Genomic DNA, 20968 nt, shown 5'->3' on the forward strand with positions numbered 1-20968 from the left:
CTGATGTACATTAAGATTTAACATGTCTACTAAATCATTAAGTAACCTTAATTTAGTTCTTTCAAATTTTAGTCCGATTAGGGTGGGGGATCCTTTGGGTAGAAGATTCAACTTTTTTTGGAAGATGGGAGTAATTTTCATTTGTAGGGAGAATCGGTAAAAACCCAGTCTTTTCCGTTGGGTGTTTCTCCACCTATAGGCTATAGGGAAAGCGGAGGGAAGGATGCTGATACGCCACTTCCGGTCCATGAGTATGACAACACTGTTCTCTTCCGCCGCCGCGCCGGTGTTCACGGCGGTTCCCAGGCTATGCTCTCGATACCCACTTCCCGTATTCATCAAATTTCTCGCAGCGGTTAACCGACCTTCAGTTATTTGCACCGCCTCTAGGTCCGTCACTTGCGCCCTTTACTGCACTGACCCCTCCTCCACTGCGTCCTACGAACCCTCAGAATCAAAGCAAGTAAGCAAGCTTGATGCCTGGATTTTTTTAATTTTTTAATTTTTGGTGGAACTATCGATATGAATTAGTACGGAATATGCAGTGAATTTGCCAAAGTTGCAATCTTTAATCAATGGGTGTTAACTGATATGGTCAAAATTGAATTTCCCAGAAGCCCCTAAAGCCAGGTTTATATCTGGTGGGAACACCTATTGGGAATCTTGAAGATATTACTCTGAGGTAACATCAATTGGGGACTAAGTCTTTCTTTAATCCTTTTATTGTGATTGTAAAGATTTGTTCTTTACAATTGTTATCAGTAAAGTGCTCAATAATCATTATTCTTGTTTCTGCATTATCTTCACAGAGCTTTGAGAGTCTTAAATTCTGCAAATGTGATACTTTCAGAAGACACTAGGCATTCGGGAAAGCTGCTACAGCATTACAATATTAAAACTCCTCTTGTAAGTGAGTTATGGAGTTATGGGCTCTGCTTTTGCTTGGATTAGTGGTTGTTTGTGAATATAAAAGATTTTCTGATGCTAAAGTTTAGATTTTCAGCTCAGCTATCACAAATTCAATGAGTCTCAGAGGGAACAGGCAGTGTTAAAAAGACTGCAAGAGGGCCAAATTGTGGCCTTGATCAGTGATGCTGGGACTCCGGGCATCAGTGATCCCGGTGCTGAATTGGTGAGTTGTGCTTTTCTTTATTGGGAAAATTAATTAGACGAAATAATTTGATTAGTTGAAGAGTGAATTTTTGTATGCAGGCAAAATTATGTGTGGAGAAGAACATACCCGTCATTCCCATCCCTGGTCCTTCAGCTCTCATAACAGCGCTATCTGCCTCTGGCTTACCTACTAATGAGTTCACATTTGGTAATTACCAGCAAGCGTGTTTATTGGATCCTGGTAAACTCTCGTGAAATTCTGGCATCTGATCTTTTTACGTTTATTCAGTTGGGTTTCTCCCAAAGCATGCTGGTTCTAGGAGAGAGAGGCTGACGGTTTCTGCAAATGAGGCAGCAACTCAGATTTTCTTCGTTCCACCTCACAAGCTTTGCCAGTTTCTTGAAGAGACTTCTTCGATATTTGGTGACTCTAGGTAGATTTATGGTGCTAGCCGCCCCTATAGCTCAGTTCGAACATTTTTACAAACTCTTTTAAGACTTAATTTCCGAGTAAAACATTTCTATTACTTCCAATATTTTTGCGTTCTTGCAGGCAGTGTGTCATGGCGCGGGAAATGACTAAATTACACGAGGAGGTGAATTCCCTTCCTACCTGTATATAATGTGCTGTTTTTGTGATATGGTTCCAAGTTTAAGATGCTTCTTTGTTGAATTTATTAGTTCTGGCATGGCACTATCGGCCAGGCCATAGAAGCATTCTCGGATCGCCAACCTAAGGGGGAAATCACCATCTTGCTTGAAGGAAAGTCACGGAGTATAGATGAGATTCCATCTGAGTCGCAACTGGAGAATGAATTGAGAGAGCTGATCTCGAAAGGGCATACACTTTCAATGGTACTTTGTTTTTCCTGATGTCAGAATTTATATGATTTCGCTATCTGTCAAATATTGTAAATGTTATTCGGGCTCAAACCATGTAAAGATTTAATCTTTCTATGATACGAAAGCTTGAACTTAGTTCATCTGATGCAGGCAGTCAAGTTGGTGGCAACGGGCAAGTCTCTGAGACGAAAAGCAATATATTCTCTCGCACTTAGGAAATTTGGGCGGCCAGTTGAGTCGGATGATGATTGCTGTTCATGAGATGCTGCAAATGTCTCATCCCGTCCTACCATCATGACACTGGAGTTAAAAAGAGGGTAATGGGGAAAGAAAGAAATATCCTCGGCTGCCATTGATTATGGAAGCCGAGATTAGATTACCTTCTGTAGCTGTTGAAGAGAAGAAAGATGGTTTCCATAGCCCAGACCAGACCCCCACTCTGCGCATTCCAAACAAAACATTCATTTTTGGTTCCATACAGCATTCAAAACTCCATGAGTGTGCATGGTGACAAACTTCCATGGATGCAGATTTGTTCCCTAAATTGCTTGAGACGAAAAAGAAATTCTTTCCTCCCTCTGATGTTTAGTTTTGTAGTTACTCTCATCCATCCTCGTTTGAATCTTTGAAGACTTTCATGTTTCCTTCAGTTTATATCTTTCTACATCTGACTTTTGGTCTGTACTGTACATAAAAAAAAAAAAAAAAAATCAAAACCAAAAAATACAATACAAATGAAGAGATGCTGGGAAGAATACAAATCTACATAACATAGGAAAGAACATTGTTCTCCTCGTATCAACCGCAACCTTACCTCCAAGAATCAAGACTGCTGACTGTTATCTGTTAGTGAAGACAATTCAGATAAATTGATCAGACTGTTGATTTAATAATTAAAAATTATTACAATCATAATATTATAAATATTTATAACTCCTGATAAGAGCGGCCTATTAGCCTTATTTTGGTATACAAAATAGAATATTGGAATACCAAGGTCAAAAGCATAGAAACACTGGGGGATGTGCCACTAAAAAGTTTGAAGTTTTTAACCCACCATGGGCTCCTTTTGACCTCTTCAATGGTAAATTGGCATATCAGCAAGCACAGTTTTCAAGATTAATTCTTTGTCTTGTATATTGCAAAAAAACAAATCAGAAACAACACCAAATCATATATTTGTATATTATAATTTGCCTCAAATTGAATATGAAGCCTTGCAACAACCTTAGGTATATAAAATGAAAATCTCTTTTAGTCTTCTTATCAAAGGCTTAAAAGCTGCTTAGTTTTAGGTCTACCAACTGGTGGTTGACGATTCAGACCCTCAAACATCAAACCCCTACGCACGCTAACAATGCCAAAAGGGAGAACAAACAAACCACCAACCCCTTTGCCAATTTTGTGTTCTTGGGTTTTTGTTTTTTCATTGATTTTTTTTTAAAAAAATTATTAAAAAAAAAGAACAAACTTGTAGAGTTTTAGGGTGTGTTTTGGGGTCTTGCACCATGGACCCCACTCGAAGAAAGTTTGAAATAATTGAAAGGGAATATAATACTTGTTTTAATTAAGAATGGAAGGTTGACAGTTGATTATTTCTTGCTTGCTTTCATAATTATTGTAATCTTTTTCTGCAGGATATCTGTTGGCTGGTGGTGTCATTGTTCAATGATAAGGAGGGGTTGTTGTTGTTGATGATGTTCTCTTAGGATGTTTGCGGATCAGGTTTGTCTCCACATGGATAAGCTTCTGCTTTGAGTTTTTTGCTTTCAATCACTCTCTTGGTGGCTCTCTCTGTTCCCCCAATTGAAGGCACACCACAAAGACAGACATTTCTTTCCTGGTATTTTTCCTTTGCCCTTTTGCATCTTTCTTTCCTGCTCCCACCTTTTGGTCCATGGTTGTACTGTTTTTTGATTTCTACTGAGGTTTTTATCATGTTCCTGATGATGGTAATGAATTCTTGATGTTTCCAACCACTTTTGGAGAATTATTGTCAACAACTGTGTGTAATAAAGATAATATCTTCAATTTTGGGTCCTGTTTTGATGATTGCATGTTCTTGATGTTGAATTGATGATGAAGCCCCTTAGCAAATCTTTAGGTTTCTTTTGATGATGAGTGACTTGTTAGCTGATTCCCATGATTCTCCTCACAGGGTTCTAAACAGAATCTCTTAGAGGGGGGGAAATTAAGGTTGTTTGTGCTACATTTGAGAGGGGGTGAGAAGAGATATGGCAACTTATTATTCAGGTTTGACCAACCAAAGAGATGCACTCCCACTATTGCCAGACCAAAAGCACACTTCTTTCCAGTCTGGTGTTCCCGGGGGCGTGATGTTTCTGAACCATCCCTACCCAGAGTTATCGCCAAATAACAATGCTGAGGTTCAGTCGATTCGAAGTGGGGATGAGATGCTTCTTCTTTCACCTACTTCTGATCTGCTGAATATGCAGCAGCCAGTTGGTAGTCTTCTCAATGGCGGGTCTGGTTCTATGGAGGCCAACGCGTTTTCATCGAAACCTTTTGATATGCAAAATGTTCAATATCAAGGATTATCTCTCAGCTTGGCCATGGAAGTTCCATCTTCAGTTCAAGTGCCATCGTACCATGATCAGTATAGGAACTCGGGTTTTTCTTCATTGTTGACTTCCCACGCTCAGGGATCTCATCAGTATAACGAAGATAAAAACGTTGAATATTTGTCGTTTGATCTGGCTGGAGATCATCATCAGAACGGTGTCAAAGTTGGAGCCATGGACAACCTCGAGAGCTCCATAGGCCTCCGAGAGGTGAATTTTAGTGCACATTTACATGAAGCAACCGCGGGGGCTTCAGCATCCATTTATAATTCCAAGTATCTGAAGGCAGCACAGGATTTACTCGATGAAGTCGTGAATGTTCAATCAGCTAAAAAGCAAGCGGACAAACAGAATCATTTTTCATTTCTAAAAAATGGGTCCGAAGAGACTGAGGTGAAGTCCAGCTGTTCGGTTCCTGGGATGGCCTCCGATATGATCTCTGCTGAACTCTCAGCCACAGAACAATATGATCTCGAGAGCAAGATGACAAAACTCTTTTCTTTGTTGGACAAGGTGGGTCAATCAAACATTCATATGTGTTTGTCTATGTCAATTATCACATAAATTTAGGTTGCTTTAGTACTATGTTTCTATGTAGGTGGATATGTCATACAAACAGTACTATGAACACATGCAAGTTTTAGTCTCGTCGTTTGAGATGGTTGCTGGGCTCGGTGCTGCTAGGCCATACACATCGCTCGCCCTCAAAACCATTTCCTGCCAATTTCGCTGCCTGTGTGATGCAATCAAGAAGCAGATTCAAATTACTCGACAAAGTTTAGGGGAACAAGGCAATAGTCAAGGGGAGAGATTGTATCGTCTCCGCCATGTGGATCATCAGATGAGGCAACAAAGGTTGCTTCAGCAATTTGGCGTGATGAGACAACCTTGGAGGCCACTCAGAGGTTTGCCCGAGAATGCTGTTTCAATCCTTCGCGCTTGGCTCTTTGAACATTTCCTCCACCCGTATGTTCCTTATAACTAACTTTATCTGATAAATCTCGTAACACCTCCAGTTCCATTGCTTCTGATTAGTTTCGTGTATTCTTCAGTTACCCAAAAGACTCGGAGAAAGTCACACTAGCGAGACAAACAGGCTTAACAAGAAGTCAGGTATGCAAAATGTTGAGCATATAACCATTAATGTGCAATCCAACTATCAGCTTAGGCTTTTAGTTGAGATGGAGCACATGCTTCAATTAACCTTTTACTCGAATATACTATGTTATCATAATCTTGCAACATAGTAACGGAACTCTGTCTGGATCAGGTTGCAAACTGGTTTATAAATGCACGAGTCCGTCTTTGGAAGCCCATGATTGAGGAAATGTACAAGGAGGAAGTTCGCGATGCAGAAGCGGGCTCCACCGCCTCACCAGAACAGATTCGGGCTGCAGCATCCGAGGAAACAGCAGATAAAGAGCTTCAAGAGAGTTTAACAGGTGATTACAGTTGCATACAGCAATATAGTGATGTAAGAACGAACAACGTTCCCGATCATTTACTTGATGCTTCTCGCTCATGAACCGGGCGTTGGAAGCGCTATTCTTCTTCTGCTGCTACTAGTACATAATGTGAGATAGGAGATTACTCTCTTGTAGACTCTGCAATACAAGAAAAGTTTATAACTTTATAATTTATATATATATATATATATATATATATACACTTCTGGTTTATCATTTGTATAATAGTGAATACTATAGGGGTCATGCTTAGCTTAGTTTTTAAGTGGAACACTGTAGTATACAGTATACTGTGTTTGGCAATTACAAAAAATTGAATCTTGTACAAAAGTCTGCACCTTTTTTACACATCATGGTTGCATAGCCTGCAATTTATGAGTTTGTCAGTATCTTCTTGCATGTTACAACTGGTGAACTGATCTATCTGATATATTTTGAAGCTTGAATTCTACTTTCTTTTACCAGAATCACACCTAAGGTGAAAAAGTGAAAGTTTTTTCACCTTCTCCCTCTGCCCAATTCAATCAAAGAGTGGGGCTTTTGAGGACAACCCCAACCAAACGGCCTATTGGCGTTCCTGGTTTGAGCTGGCTAGTTATGACAACTTAGGATGGTTGGGTCCCAAGACGGGGTTTACCCAGTACACACTATTAGGTAGTGGTTGCGGGTTTCCATCGTTTCCGAAGAAAAAGAGTGGGGTTTTTAGGTTGCAGTATATTATCCAACAGAAGCTGGGAATGACAACTGGAGGGTCTAATAGAACAAAGGGGGTAGTAATCATTACACCATTTTCCAAATCTTGAACCAACCATTTCTCTCCCAGAATACATCAATCTTATCACCACACTAACAACAATGAAGCACCAAAAAAGAAAAGGAAAAGGCTCCATCCAAAATGGAAATGATACAACATTACATGCATTAAACAGATATGAAGGGCTGTGTTACTGTGTAGTGAAACCTCCCACAAATTTGTAGGTTACAGACAAAGTTTCTCTTGAAGGATTATGAATATTGCAGGGGCCATTCAAAATCTTATAAGGATGACAACAGCTTACAAAAAAGGCTAGATATTCCCACATGTTTACAGATTCACAAGCAGACAATCTTAAATTAAAACTGGGAGTGTGCAAAAGACAGCCTTTTTTTTTTTTTTTTCACTTTTATTTTTTATCCAGATGGCAGAGGCCTTCTGCAACACAGCAATACCACATTTATGTTTAACTTCTGTGCTTCTTTCTACTGTGAGTGCACAGGAAGATAGAGGTGAAGCCTGAAAGTGCTTTTTGAGTGTCCCAAAGATGTGTAATAGTAGAGCATTAAAGCTGAGGGGAAGTGGGGGACCATAAATTTCATGTCATTTTCAACACTTTCTGCTTTCTTGATGTCCTTTCTCTTCTTTGGAGAGCTTGCCCTCCCCCATAGGCCTGTGTTTCTTAGGCTCCATAGCTTTCAGCTGCTCATATAGGGTGTGCTTATATGCTTGGGAAATAGTGGCAAAGATTTTTTTTTTTTTTTTGACATAGGAATCTTTGCTTTCCTCCCTTGCATGAACTAGTTATCATTCAAGGTATGTTTGTATGCATATTCTGTCCAGTTAGGTCGGCGATCTCTGTCGTTCTTTAATGGAGTTAATCCATGCAGGCCAGGCTAGCTTTCTTGAAAACCCCAGCATCCATTAATTTCCTCCATTCTCAGTTTCTTGAGGACCCAAAAGGCTTTTCTTGATCAAAATCACAACTTTTTTCTCAATGGTGTCTCAGAATTCAAATACAGAGCCGCCAAGTATTCCCCACCAATTCATCACCCCATATGCCATGACTAGTCAACCTCAAGTTTGGAACCAAAACTGTGCTGATTTAGGCACCACCATTCATTCTCTTGGGGAGAGAATGTCCAGAGCCGTAGACTTATTAGTTCATTCTCCTCAAGCCACCCACACCAGAAATGTGATGGATCTTCTTGGATCCCATCAGAAACTCTCACTTTCTTTAGGGATGGTGAATCCAGGTTTTGTTAATCCAGGAATGGGTTGTTTCAGTAGTGATTATTCTGTTGCTGGGACAGGGACAGGGACAGCTTCTTCTTCTTCTTCAACCTCAATTTCCACGTTTTCTGGACCTGAATCTTTCGCCGCCATCATTGCTAACTCCAAATACCTAAGACCTACACAGTCCCTTCTTGAAGAAGTGGTTAGTGTCGGCGGCAAGGCGACAGACTCCGAGAAATACATCCGGAGATTATCGCCGTCCGGCAAGAAAGGATCTTTGGGTTTCCGTTCCATGGTGAATGCAGAGCTCCCAAGTAACGAGAAACACGAGCTCCATACTAGAATCATGGCGCTCATTGCCTTGCTTGAAGGGGTAAACGAAACAATCTTGAATTCTTTTTTCCATCTTTGATTCCATGTTTGTTTCTTGTAATCGTGACAGAATTTGCAGGTGGAAAGAAGATACGAGCAGTATCATGATCGAATGGAAGAGCTGGTATCATCGTTTGAGGCCATTGCAGGATTAGGAGCAGGGAAATCCTACACTGGACTCGCACTCCAAGCCATGTCCAAGCATTTCTGCAGCTTAAGAGAAGCAATTGTGTCTCAGATAAACAGCCTACTGCAAAAATTATCAGAAGAACTGCCAACAATGATGATCAACAGAGATGCTGGGCTTCACAAGATGTTTCTTCAACAGCTGGGAATGATTCAAAGCTCGAGGCAATCATGGCGGCCAATCAGAGGCCTGCCAGAAACTTCAGTGGCAACTCTTCGCGCTTGGCTATTCCAACACTTCCTTCACCCGTATGAACTTCAAACTTCAAACTTTAAACTATTTTTGTGAGATTCAATTCAATGTTGTAATGCCTGTTTGTTTTCTCGTAGCTATCCGAATGATTCGGAGAAGCTTATATTGGCATCACAGACAGGATTGACAAAGAATCAGGTAATCTGCAGTGTGAATTCCAACATGTTTTAATTTGTTGCCTGAAATCTTGAATGTTTTTTTTGAGTTTTTGAGATGATGTTTCAGGTTTCAAACTGGTTCATAAATGCTCGAGTTCGACTATGGAAGCCTATGATTGAGGAAATGTACAGAGACGAGTTTGCAGAGTCGGATCCATTGTTAGCCACTTCGGCTACCAGACAATCTGTCGCAGATTCTGCCGAGGAATGACACCAAACCTTAATCAACCTCACATTTTCTTATGTTAATGGAACTTTGGTTTCTTGATTTGGAATTGGAAAAAAATTAAAAATCCTTCATTTATTTCCTCAAATTTTCTCCTGCAATGTGATATCCCAAACATGGTTGGAAGAGTTTGTACTTTGTAGCACCAAAAAATGCACATTATTTTCTTGAAGAATATAATCATGTATCATCTGGCGTGACTTCCTCTAATAAACTTATTAGTGAGTTCGGTAGATGCACAATTAGCTACTAAATATAGAAACAATGATAAGTGTAGGGCCCCCACACAGGCAACTCAAATGATTTCGGGTGTTAGATTGTGAATGTTTGACCACCGCATTGTGGAAGTTTCACCCAATGTAATGGACTCCTTGTTAGGACTGCACAGACAGCTTAGGGCACGGGATCAAACTGTGACAGTCGCATTGATTTGCTTTAGTCACATCATGTGTAGTCTTTTTCTTTCATTTTTGATGTGTTGTCGAAAAATATAATGAAAAAAATTTCTTATTAGTAAATGCGCTCTTGAGATGTTAGGAATATGATTGTGGAAGCGAAGAGTGCGGTTTGATATGAGGTCACGCCACACCTACTCAAGAGAAAGAAAAGGGTTTTAGTGATTGGAAGAAAATTAAATGATCTGAGCAAAGATGGTGAAGTCACAGCTCCAGCCTTTCACCATCATAAAACTACCTAACTTCATGAAGATTGGATGTTTTCTGGGTTTTTTAAAGGAAATTTACATCACTTCATATGCTGATAGTGGCACTCATGTATTTTTGTTTGTAACTTTTGAGTGATTGTTAGGGGTGGTCCTGTAATCTTATATTATTATGTTTGTACATGATTAGTTAATTGAAATATTAGTCTTTGTTCCCATTGTTATCAAAATGTTGAATCTCCAATTACAAGAATCTCTACACCCCGATCGGCCTAATAAAACAACTGGAAAGATGTAAATCATGGTAACTCGATCAGCTAAACACAAAGGCTAGACCTTTGCTTACTGAGCACAAGAATCGGAGCTCTCTTCACTTTGAAAGGTTGCTCCCATACTATTCCGGGTGAGACTCGATTTCAGGTCATTATTTCCAAACTCTACTCCGGTAACCAAGTGATATATTTTGCGTTTAACGAAAGATTTGAGATTAGATATCGAGTAAGGAAAATATTATATGTTTTTTTTTTAAAAAAAAAAATTATATGTACTCTCATTCCTTACTCTCAACTTTTAGCTCCACACTTAAAATTTTGATGTAGACACATTTATACGAATCCACAAAAAGAAAATAGCCTATCAAATATCAATATTTGTCAAGAAATAAATTTAAAAGAGTAAGATTTGAAAATACATGTGTAGAACTCATTCACGTGTGAATTGTCATTTGTCAGTACGATAATGTTTCTAGCCATGTAAATCGTCCACTTGCTTCTACCATTATTCGCATTTTCCAACACACCATTTTTGTTGGTATCTTCATATGCAGGGCTAGTTGAGGCCAATTCAACATTTTCTAGTCTAGGTACAATTATCGTGAAAGCAATCGATTCCCATTTCGTAAGCTGTTTTTAATGTGCCTTTCTCAACCGATAACTTTTTTTTTTTTTAACCATAGTTTTCTTTAACCCATCCCATTAGCAATCATACATACATTGAACTAACTATATTCACATTGAGTAAGATTTCAAAAGGTGACGAAACATTCTCAATTTTAAAATAATTGTATTTTTTGGATTTGAACCTGAGATCTTGGTTAAGCTAAAAAAGAACGACATCATCTCATGTATTTAAAATTATTGTAACCAAACTTAGTTTAATAATAGCATAATGTGAACACTAAAACTTTATGAATCAATGTTCGCAAACAGTTGCTTCTTACAGACTTCCAGAGGACAATTTCATAAAACATATGCAAGTGTAGTAGTCCTGACTTCTAACGAACAAGAAGGGTCAGGTAGGGGCCGACATTACAGATCGAATAGTTTTGTTGTTTGAGTACTCCTCCCGTTCTGTCAAGTCAAGGCGTGAAGACCTTTAAGATTGGAGATTCAACTTTGAGAATAATAAAATCATCTAAAAAGAGATGTCCAACGTTATCTGTGTGTTTGATACTACAAATTGATATTGTTTTGAATTGTTTATAATTTAATTTTTGTTTATATAGATTCATTTAAAATAATATAAATGAATGTATTAAAAGGTGGTCCATATAGCACCAGGTTGCTCATAGAGGAAGTTGTGGGTTTGAGCAAAGCGATATTGACTCAATATTAATTCTTTGTGCTTCATTTAATTGAGAGAAGTAATTATAAACAGATACTATATTGTAATAGAATTAGTAGTATTTAAAAACAAAAAAACAAAAAAAAAAAAAAAACAAAACAAAACAAAAAGGTGGCAAGGGTAATATACTAAAACATAGATTTAATTAGGGTAGATAGATAACATACATGCATTCACAACCATTCATCCTTACCGCCAATAATAATAATATATAATCCATTTACATTTCAAGAAAGACCAAAACACCCTCCCCACTTCCCCTTGAGAATCATACTCATGACTCAACTACCTAATTATTAAGATTATACTAATCATATTATTATACTAATATAATACTACTAGGAAAACAACCAAATAATAGTTGACATAATTAATATAATTCCCATTTTACCCCTCCTCTCCTTTCATTCAACCAATGAAAAAAAACTACCACCACCCCATGATTGTTTTTTTAGTCTGCACCACAAGGGCAAGATTGTCTTTTTAATCAACACTGGAACATTGCATCAGCGGATGCCATGATGGGTTGGTTGAGATACATCCAAGGATTGGTCATGAAAGTTTCCGGCGCGGTAAGAATCTCCGGCGCCGGCGCCGGCGAGTCAAAGATTCCGTAGACAGAGTTTATGGAAGCGAGCATGTCGTCGAGGGAGTGCAGTCTGTGGGTGAGCTCCATGAGCTGAGCTCGGAGAACGGAGTTCTCCCTCTCCATGTTAAGGTAATGTTGGGTGGTGTGGTTGATGTTATTAAGGATCTGGGCGTTGTCGTTCCTCAGCTGCGCAACCTGCGACACCATGTCGTCCAGATGTTTCTGTTTCCTCATCCTCGACCGCCGCGCCGACTCGCGGTTCGACTGCATTCTCTTCCGCTTCCTCTCGTTCCCCTCCGACCCGGAGTTCTGAATCTGGGTAGATCCCGACGAGTTCCCGCTGGAAGACGCCATTTTTTTTTTCTTCCCACCAGAAACCTTAGATCAAAAAAGCTTAGGTACTGATGATTCAACGACGTTGACCTCAAAAGACGCAGGACCCAGATCCAGGTTATTAATATATATCTATCACTATTTAAGCTGGATTTAGAAGTTATATATTATATATGTAAAGATCAGAACGGCGTTGATGATGAGATGATAGGTTATTTATGAAAAAACATAGAACCAGTAGAGGAAGACGACGGAGAAAGATTGAACAAGATGGGTCCTGCGTCTGAGTGAGGAACTGATCATAAACCCGGAACGGAGGATTTCACTCAAAACAGGAGACATTAATCTCAAACATCAAGAACACAATACGCAGCATCAAAGAATTGAAGAAATTAAGGGTGAAATTGATTGAATGAACGGATCTGTATCGGAGAATTGGTATGAGAAACTCAGAAACTAACAGAGCTTCGGATCTAAAAGATGTTGCTAGAAAAGAAAGCAGCAGAATAACGACAGAGATTAAGAGCTTGAAATCTATGGGGATGAAGAGAAGAGAAATGGAAGAGGTTTTACAAGAAGAGGGAGGGTGATTTTATAGCGGAGATTCGGAGAAAGGTGGACAGAAAAACGATGGAAAAATAATAGAAAAAACATTAAAAAAAATGGTGGGAAAAATGGGAAATAAAATAAAATATTATCAGCAAGTGGAATCTACTGAGGGAGTTGTTGAATGGCGGAAGCTAAGATTAATTAATTAATTAATTAATTAATGCATTAAAATAATAAAATATATAGAAGCCCACTTAAAATTTGTTTTTAGCAACATGGTAGAGTTTGATTTCGGCTACAAATATTGGAGGGTTAAATTCTTTGTGTGTAAGAGTGTATAGTTTGATGTTGAGTTTTGAAAATTTATTACTCTTTGTGTGTAAGAGTGTATACATTGATGTTGAATTTCAAAATTTACTCTATTCACATTTTCATCATGGATATGGGGTGAAATCATGTGGTCCATGTTATAATTCGAGGAAAGTGAAAAACGAGGGTTATCAAAATCTATTTTCTTTTACATAATAGGTTATTGCATACTCAAGTTTTGGTTGGAACTTACGTGTAAAAGTTTAGTTTGAAACTAATATCTTATTCGAAAGAAATTAACTTTTTCTAAAAGCTACCTACTAGAAAGAGTACGACCGGTTTAATTGCTGATTATGTGGGACCAACACGACAACCATTTATGTAAACTGTATTTGTATTCGCCAACATATCTAAAAGAAATTAAACTGTTTTCATTTCAATCACATATAACATCCAGTATTCTGTGACGCTAATCTATATTGAACAAAAAACAATGCTCGAAATAGTGTCTTTTAAGCTTGCCCCAAGATAAGTGAATCAGTGTGCTCATGCTTTGACTAGGGCTACTCATTCTCAAACTGGTCCTTCTAGTTGGATTTTGAATATTCCTGATTGTATTGCGCATTTGATTTAAAAAAAAAAAAAAAAAAAAAAAAACAATGCTCGAAAAGTTTAACTTTTACTAAGAAAATACTTGACCTAATGCATGTAAAATTGATTTTACTCAAAAAGGAAAATCTTAACTACCGCTATATACAAGAATTGAACCTCCCTTGTAACAATTGCATTAATAGTCTATTTTATCAATCGTCTTACATTGTTAGGTTAGCTTTTATTTATTTATTTCATATTAAATAAATTTCAAATAAAATGATGTGGAATATTTTTATTATGAGTTAATACTATTTGGAGTCTTTCGAATATAGTAATTTTGTCACGTTTAATCTTAAATTTTTAAACTGTTACCATTTGTGGTCTATAAATAATAATAATTTGAAAGTCAAAGAACTACAACCAATTTAAAAATTTAAGATTAAATATGATAAAATCACTATAGTGGAAGGACCGAGGTTAGTGAATTTCAATCCTTTGACTTTTGTTGATTTAAGGTTTTACCCACGGTTAGGGGAATTTATAGTTTTTTTTTTGAGAAAATGACACTTTTTCCCCCTGTGTTATATGCTTATAGCACTTTTTCCCCCTAGTATTCATGCATTCACATTTGCCCCCTCAATTATTATAGAAATGACGGTTTTTCCCCCTGATAATATTAAATGGACATTTCTACCCTTAAAATAAATATTTTATTTATTTCTCTTCTTCAACAAATTATTGCTTATACGTAGGGATGACCACGGTTCGGTTCGAACTGAACCAAACACTATAGCAATCAAATTAAAAAATTTCGGTTATGATTCATAACATAACCCAATATTTGGGTTTCCGTTTATTAAAATTGTGAACTGGAAAAAAATGGATCCTGAACCGTGAACTGGAGGTTCAAATCGGAACAACTACTAGCAATAACTTAAATTAGAATTATAATATTTACAAATAGTGTATATTTTTTTCCGTATTTATATTGACTCTCACATATAAGTATATATAATCGCGATTTGAGTTTTATTTTGAACCGTCGGTTCACGATTTTGGATCCAATTTGAACGGTTGATTCAAACTTTCTTTTAAAATTTTATTTAAAAAAAAAAAATATTCTAAATTCAACACTTAATGTATTTTATTTTTTCAAATCGTGGTTATAATTTGTTGGAGAAGAAAAATAAATGATGAAATATTTATTTTAAGGGTAAATATGTCCATTTAATATATCAGGGGGAAAAACTGTCACTTAAATAATTTAAGGGGAAAAAGTGCTATAAGTATATAACAAAAAGGGGAAAAAGTGCCATTTTCTCTTTTTTTTTTTTTTTTTTTTTTTTTTTACCGCATGTGTGGGGGATGGAGGCGTCACGTGTTGTCAAACTGTAACGGCAGAGGAATCTCTGAACTAGCGGTGGGGTTGTTTTGTTTGAAGAGTATGACGTGGCTGCCCACTTAATTTGTTACATTTGTCTCAATCTCTATTTTGTTTCATTTTTTCCTGCATGCAATGCAACTTTAATGTGATCTTCCTTTGTTTTCTTTCTCCGCCAAAAATTTAAAATTAAATTTTTATGTTTAATAATACTTTTAATCTAATTTTTTAATATATAAAATTTACATATTAATTTTAAATTTAATATTATGAAAAATAAAATTGTAAATAATTTCAGTCAAATATACTTAACGGAACCCGGCACATACCATTTTTTATTTTTTTTTTATGAATAAAATCATAACACGTTATGCGAGTTTTACTCTATGAGAATTTATTATATTACGAATTATAAATTATAAATTCATTCTATTATATTTATATCTAAATTAAACATGAAAAAAATAATTCTTTAATCCATTCAAGCTAAACTCTAATAATTCAAAATTGAAAATCCATAGTCAAATTAAACCCAAACTTTAAAAAATAAATATTATTGGTCGAACTTAAATCAAATTTTGAATTGAATTTTCTAACTTTTATGAGGTAATATTCGGCTTCAATAATCCCTTTCGATTAGCTCATATACAGTTCTTGACTTTTTTTGAAATTAGGGTTCTTGGCTGCTGTCATCACGCTTGAAAAGTTTATTTTGTTGACTGTTCAAAAAATAAATAAACATTATTGTAAAAATATGTTATATTTGAAACGAATTTGAATTAATTTCGTAATGATTATTTTAAATAAATAAATAAATAAACATTATTATAAATTCCCCCCCCCCCCCCCCCCCCCCAAAAAAAACATCGTATATTTAGGTTCAACGCAAAACAGGCCACAGACAACGTAGATTGTAGTGGCGGCGATACAATAATTGAAAACAAAAACATTTGATATATGCATGATTGGAACTGTTATTATTAACCGTTGATGCCGTTAAATCCTATGAAGACTTTCACCATTGGTAAAAATGGAATATATATAAAAAATGAGAGAAAGAAAACAAGTGTTATTAAGAACAACAATACAAAGCTGCACATGATATCCAACAATAATGTCGCCCATGGTTTTGTACTACCATTTGTATGGACCCTTGTTTTCAATGTATGAGACCACATCTTGGCTACACATTATTCATAACTATATATGAACCCGCTTTTACCATAAACCGCTTGAACACAGGTGACAATTACAAGATGTGCCTCGATGGGCAGCAAAATTTATGAACATATTATGGGCTGATTAACTAGTTAGGCTGTGTTTCAAGAGTGGGATTCATTATTCAAGGTGTATTTAGAAGAGTGATAAAATTGATTTGGCTCCAGTCTTATATAAAGTTTTGAGTCAAATTTTATTTTAGGTAAGAGTCAAACTCGATAGACGCAATCTGGATTAGTCACTCAGTAAAAAATAGTAATACACATGGACCAATGTTTTCAACTTATAATACCACACCATTTATAAGAACAATGAGGTTAGTTTGACTCTTATAAAAGATACGTAACGTTAAAGGATTTTGAATTAAATTTGAATTAAATTTTGTTTGTTTTTTTATTTATTTATTTTATAAATAATAGTTTAACACTAGGGGCGGGGGGTAGTTGCCCCCATCATCTTACCCCCACCTCATATATAGTTTTACAGTTTTTTTGACTCATTCCCATATAGCTTCAACACAGTCACGTTTTTAATTACTTTTTAAATATTTAACACACACACATATAACATTCTTTTATATTAATAATGAGATGTGTAATTTATAATGTGTTTTCTATTCAAACTATTTTATCAAATTAATTATGTTTCATATTTTGTTATGAATATTTTTATAAAGTTTCAATGTGTTTTATTTTTCGTTCATATCCAACAATATTTACAACTATATTTCTCAGGTAATTTATTTTTTTTTTAAATTATCTCTTTAATTTTAATGTTTCGCCTCTATTGAAATTTTTTTCTGAATCCGTCCATACTGCTTCGCCCCCTCAACTGAATTTCTGGCTCTGTCGTGATTGTGAGCACAATCCAACTCGACTCACAGTAGAGAATAGTACGATGCATGGACCATTGTTTTAAATGCATGAGACCACACCTAAACCTATGCATGGCATTATTAAAGATGCATTCAGAAAAGTGATGATACTAAAGTAATTAAAGTAAAAATAACAATAATACGATTAAATTACTACAATCACATATACTGGCCTATTAAGTTTCTATTTTTTAAATTTAAAATTTACCATTAAATTAAAACAGTTATTATTTTAATCACCATTTATTTAAACGACTTTTACAACAATAAATTGTTTGAAACGCTCTCTCAAACGCACCTTAAATCTGTGCATATTGCACCTATCTCGAGACCAACAGAGCGTGCGGGCCATGACCGGCCATCAATCAAACTGAATAAATAAATATCAGAATATAAATATCCATAAAATAGAGTATTTAATAAATATCCCTGGCTTTATTAAATTCTAAATTTTGTGATCTACGTCAATCTTTGGGTGCTAATCAATTCAAGGTGATTAATTAACTTTAATAATTGCATTTAAGTGGGAAGAGAAGATGCTCACAGGCCATTTTAAACCCAAATAAAAAAAAAATGATATGTATACTTGCTACATCAACTCTGTGACCCTGTCTAAGGATCTTCTATGTGCTATTCTGTCATACCATTATAAACAGGAGACTTCAAATTATTTGAAAACTCCAACTTCATTTCATCTAATTTTTACCAACTAAATCAGAATCTCCCAAACCAACTTAATTGACATAAGCGGTTGTGCACTATTGGATGAAAAAAAAAAATTAATTTGACCAATATTTTATCTCTTAATTGGATCGGTCCGGTGCGAATGAGGATTGGTTAAAGGTGTCTCCTAAGCTCATTTTTAATAAAATTCGGGGGCCAATTTCAGCATCCTCAATATCATGTGAATAAGATGGTGGCCTGGTGGGGGACGGCCAGCCGGACGGGGTGGGGGAACAAAGTCATAGCTACGAGAAAAATGTGAAATAAGAACAACAGAGAGAGAAAAAAAGAAGAGAAAACCCTAGTGGAGTACAAATCCGCAATGCACGAAAGCAACAAAAAAGATGTACTAATTAGTAATTACCAAGTCATCTACCATTATTTGGGAAAATGGGGAGCTTTACACTTATGAGTTTGACAACACATGAAAACTTAATTAAATCTAATCAAAATTAATTTAATGTTTATAATTAAATTTTTGAATTAATTAATATAGTATTAATAAATAAATTTCATATATTAAAGAGCTATTAGACAAGCTTCGTGCATTTATCTGAATAAGAATTAAACTCTATAGATGCGACCCATATACGAGATTTGAGAGTAGCCCATTAGTGTAGTTGGTTTGTCGCCTATCTTAAAGGTCATGATTGGAGGTCTCAATGGGAGGGTTTGAATCTCACTAAAATCATATATGGAAAAAAAGTTCAAGAATGATAGAAGGTCTGAATTGAATCTCTTGTGCACACATGATCGATCAAAAATTAAGATATGACCGGTGGGGTAAAGTCACAAATGTTTTCTCACGCTAGCTCCTACTTTCCACCAATCGTGTAGGATATTCAGAGTGTATATATATTTTTTCCTTATTTGTTTTTAATTTTAATCCCCTCGAGTATTATAATTTTATTTTTTTTTTGTTTTTAATTAGTTATCGAGATAAAAAATAATAATTGTTCAATTTTAATTCTCTAATATTGAAAATGTGTCACTTTTAGTCTTTTATGAAGATTAAAAAGTCGCTAATCTTTAAATAGTGTGATTTCTGCAAAAACTAAAATTAAAATGACATATATTAATAATTAGGGACTAAACTTAATAAAATTTAAACTCAAGAGCTAACATTTATAAAACGTAATCCTAAATTTACCAAAATTGAAAGTAGCCCAACTTTCCTTTCATTTGTATGTGGCCGGTTTATGTCAATAGAAAATGTATTGTTAATGTTTTACCTAAAGTCGAATCTTAGCTTATACTTTTTCTACGCCAACTACTCTTTCATAACATTCAAATTCAAAATTATATATAATGAGAACCAAACTCCTTTTACTTAAACAACGTAAGATATTGCTAATAACTTGGTTTTTATTTCCTTTCCCAGTATATATTTTATTTGTCATCCTGTATTGAACGTCTGATCGAAATCTACATCTTTTAGGACGAGACTAATATATCATCCGGAATATAATGTGTCACAATCCTCTAGAAGGTGGTGGGTTTGGTGAGGAGGGGAAGTGATAAAGACTTACCAATATTCTCATGCTTTAAAAAGAACATGCTCTATGTGCTAGCCATGTTTTGGGTCTGGTTAATTGTAGGGCTGCCCCTCTTCACAGCTCATTCTCACCAAAGCCTACCAAAAATATGCATATATATATATATATATATATATATATATGTGTGTGTGTGTGTGTGTGTGTGTGTAACTATAGGATCCTATAATTTGCAAGCCTACTCCCTATCCTTTCTTTAATTTGGCATCTCCTTATTTTAAAATTATATTAATTCACGAATTTTGATCTGTAGCATTTTATATATTCTGTTTAATTGCATTCAAAAAAAATATATTCTGTTTAATTAACCATAATGCATGTTTTCAGATTATTTAATAAATAGTTTTAAAATGAAGTTAACCTACACTAAGTTACACTATTTTTTCTTTTAATAATGAGGTTTGTTGATGCCAAGAAAGTCAAGATCAAGAAATCAAGAACAAAGACGTACAGAAACGAAAGAATGAAGAACACAAGATTTACGTGGTTTGGTAGTGTACTCACATTCATAGAAGTGAAGTAATTTTTTTAAAAAATTAACTGTAATGATTATATTATACATCCAAGACTTCAAACATTATATTTATATGTACGTAATCGTAACCTATAGTACATTTACAAAATTATTTATGCGTCGTACCATGTATACTCTAGCACATGTCATCTTTCAATAACATATGATATATACACCACACTTGAGATTAGAATACTTAACCTAATGAAAATAACATGTGATTATCATGCAAAGTATGCGGTGGGTAGTTAGTGGAGGCTAGAAGCTAATTTAATTTAGTCATTAAGAACAAATTAAATCATTTAATTTACCTGAGTTCTTTTTTATTTCAAGGTATGTACACACAGAGCATAAATAATACTGAGAAATTAAATTAAGATTGAGTTAAGTAAAGTCAGTTTGTAGGGCAGAAGAGGGAGTGAGGGACCCCACCTGAATAGAGAAACAATTTAGGATCTTGGAGATTTTGAGGTGTACGTACTGTTGCATGCAAATGGTCGTCTTGTTTTAATATGCAAGTAGCAAGATTAGGCACAAAATTCACATGGTGGCATTCTCCGGGAATCATTATTGTGTGGACCGTATTTTGTATACGGTAAAATAATGTATATTCAGTAAAAAATAATGTACATTGTATTCATGAGATGTACATTATTTTTATACTGATTGTATAATGTACATACAATACAAAAATAATGTACATTATAGTATATTAAAAATATACTTTTTGTTATGGTTCACATAACACTATGTGGACCATAATTTGCCATTCTCAGGATTTAAATCTGATATTTTTGGTTAAATTGAGTAGACTCATGTCATTTTATTTACAATACACCTTTATAGATTAATGCACAT

The 20968-nt window shown here is 35.5% G+C and overlaps 4 protein-coding genes across 6 annotated transcripts; 3 read left to right on the plus strand and 1 right to left on the minus strand.

Moving 5' to 3' along the window:
• Window positions 1–90: 90 nt before the first annotated feature.
• Window positions 91–2624, plus strand: LOC109170058 (ribosomal RNA small subunit methyltransferase I). Of its 3 annotated transcripts, none has more exons than XM_019319001.1 (10): window positions 91–463; window positions 615–682; window positions 810–906; window positions 1004–1132; window positions 1213–1321; window positions 1403–1547; window positions 1667–1709; window positions 1795–1968; window positions 2107–2225; window positions 2264–2624. In XM_019319001.1, the coding sequence occupies exons 1-9, from the start codon at window positions 224–226 to the stop codon at window positions 2215–2217; spliced, it is 1116 nt and encodes a 371-aa protein (XP_019174546.1). In that variant the 5' UTR covers window positions 91–223; the 3' UTR covers window positions 2218–2225; window positions 2264–2624. The 3 variants fall into 3 exon arrangements, with proteins under 3 accessions (XP_019174546.1, XP_019174547.1, XP_019174545.1); XM_019319002.1 differs by having other exon boundaries at window positions 91–231; window positions 262–463; window positions 2107–2624; XM_019319000.1 differs by having other exon boundaries at window positions 2107–2624.
• A 782-nt stretch (window positions 2625–3406) lies between these two features.
• LOC109170055 (BEL1-like homeodomain protein 7) lies at window positions 3407–6334 on the plus strand. Its single transcript, XM_019318996.1, has 5 exons — window positions 3407–3799; window positions 4115–5051; window positions 5137–5504; window positions 5591–5651; window positions 5809–6334. The coding sequence occupies exons 2-5, from the start codon at window positions 4191–4193 to the stop codon at window positions 6061–6063; spliced, it is 1545 nt and encodes a 514-aa protein (XP_019174541.1). The 5' UTR covers window positions 3407–3799; window positions 4115–4190; the 3' UTR covers window positions 6064–6334.
• Window positions 6335–7335: 1001 nt separating this feature from the next.
• Window positions 7336–9271, plus strand: LOC109170056 (BEL1-like homeodomain protein 11). The gene is made up of 4 exons (XM_019318997.1): window positions 7336–8367; window positions 8446–8801; window positions 8883–8943; window positions 9031–9271. The coding sequence occupies exons 1-4, from the start codon at window positions 7756–7758 to the stop codon at window positions 9172–9174; spliced, it is 1173 nt and encodes a 390-aa protein (XP_019174542.1). The 5' UTR covers window positions 7336–7755; the 3' UTR covers window positions 9175–9271.
• A 2347-nt stretch (window positions 9272–11618) lies between these two features.
• LOC109170060 (bZIP transcription factor 44-like) lies at window positions 11619–12975 on the minus strand. The gene has a single exon (XM_019319004.1). It carries the CDS (start codon window positions 12414–12416, stop codon window positions 11961–11963), a length of 456 nt encoding a protein of 151 aa, XP_019174549.1. The 5' UTR covers window positions 12417–12975; the 3' UTR covers window positions 11619–11960.
• Between the last annotated feature and the right edge of the window lie 7993 nt (window positions 12976–20968).

This window comes from Ipomoea nil, unplaced genomic scaffold (genome assembly GCF_001879475.1).
Source record: "Ipomoea nil cultivar Tokyo-kokei standard unplaced genomic scaffold, Asagao_1.1 scaffold3321, whole genome shotgun sequence".
In the NCBI taxonomy this organism is placed as follows: domain Eukaryota; kingdom Viridiplantae; phylum Streptophyta; class Magnoliopsida; order Solanales; family Convolvulaceae; genus Ipomoea; species Ipomoea nil.

Coding starts and splice junctions, on each gene's coding strand:
- LOC109170058 (XM_019319000.1), top strand. CDS start 224: ATGCTGATACGCCACTTCCGGTCCATGAGTATGACAACACTGTTCTCT. Junction 464..614: donor AACCCTCAGAATCAAAGCAA/GTAAGCAAGCTT, acceptor TGAATTTCCCAG/AAGCCCCTAAAGCCAGGTTT. Junction 907..1,003: donor ACAATATTAAAACTCCTCTT/GTAAGTGAGTTA, acceptor TTAGATTTTCAG/CTCAGCTATCACAAATTCAA.
- LOC109170055 (XM_019318996.1), top strand. CDS start 4,191: ATGGCAACTTATTATTCAGGTTTGACCAACCAAAGAGATGCACTCCCA. Junction 5,505..5,590: donor TTTGAACATTTCCTCCACCC/GTATGTTCCTTA, acceptor TGTATTCTTCAG/TTACCCAAAAGACTCGGAGA. Junction 5,652..5,808: donor CAGGCTTAACAAGAAGTCAG/GTATGCAAAATG, acceptor TGTCTGGATCAG/GTTGCAAACTGGTTTATAAA.
- LOC109170056 (XM_019318997.1), top strand. CDS start 7,756: ATGGTGTCTCAGAATTCAAATACAGAGCCGCCAAGTATTCCCCACCAA. Junction 8,368..8,445: donor TCATTGCCTTGCTTGAAGGG/GTAAACGAAACA, acceptor CAGAATTTGCAG/GTGGAAAGAAGATACGAGCA. Junction 8,802..8,882: donor TTCCAACACTTCCTTCACCC/GTATGAACTTCA, acceptor GTTTTCTCGTAG/CTATCCGAATGATTCGGAGA.
- LOC109170060 (XM_019319004.1), bottom strand. CDS start 12,416: ATGGCGTCTTCCAGCGGGAACTCGTCGGGATCTACCCAGATTCAGAAC.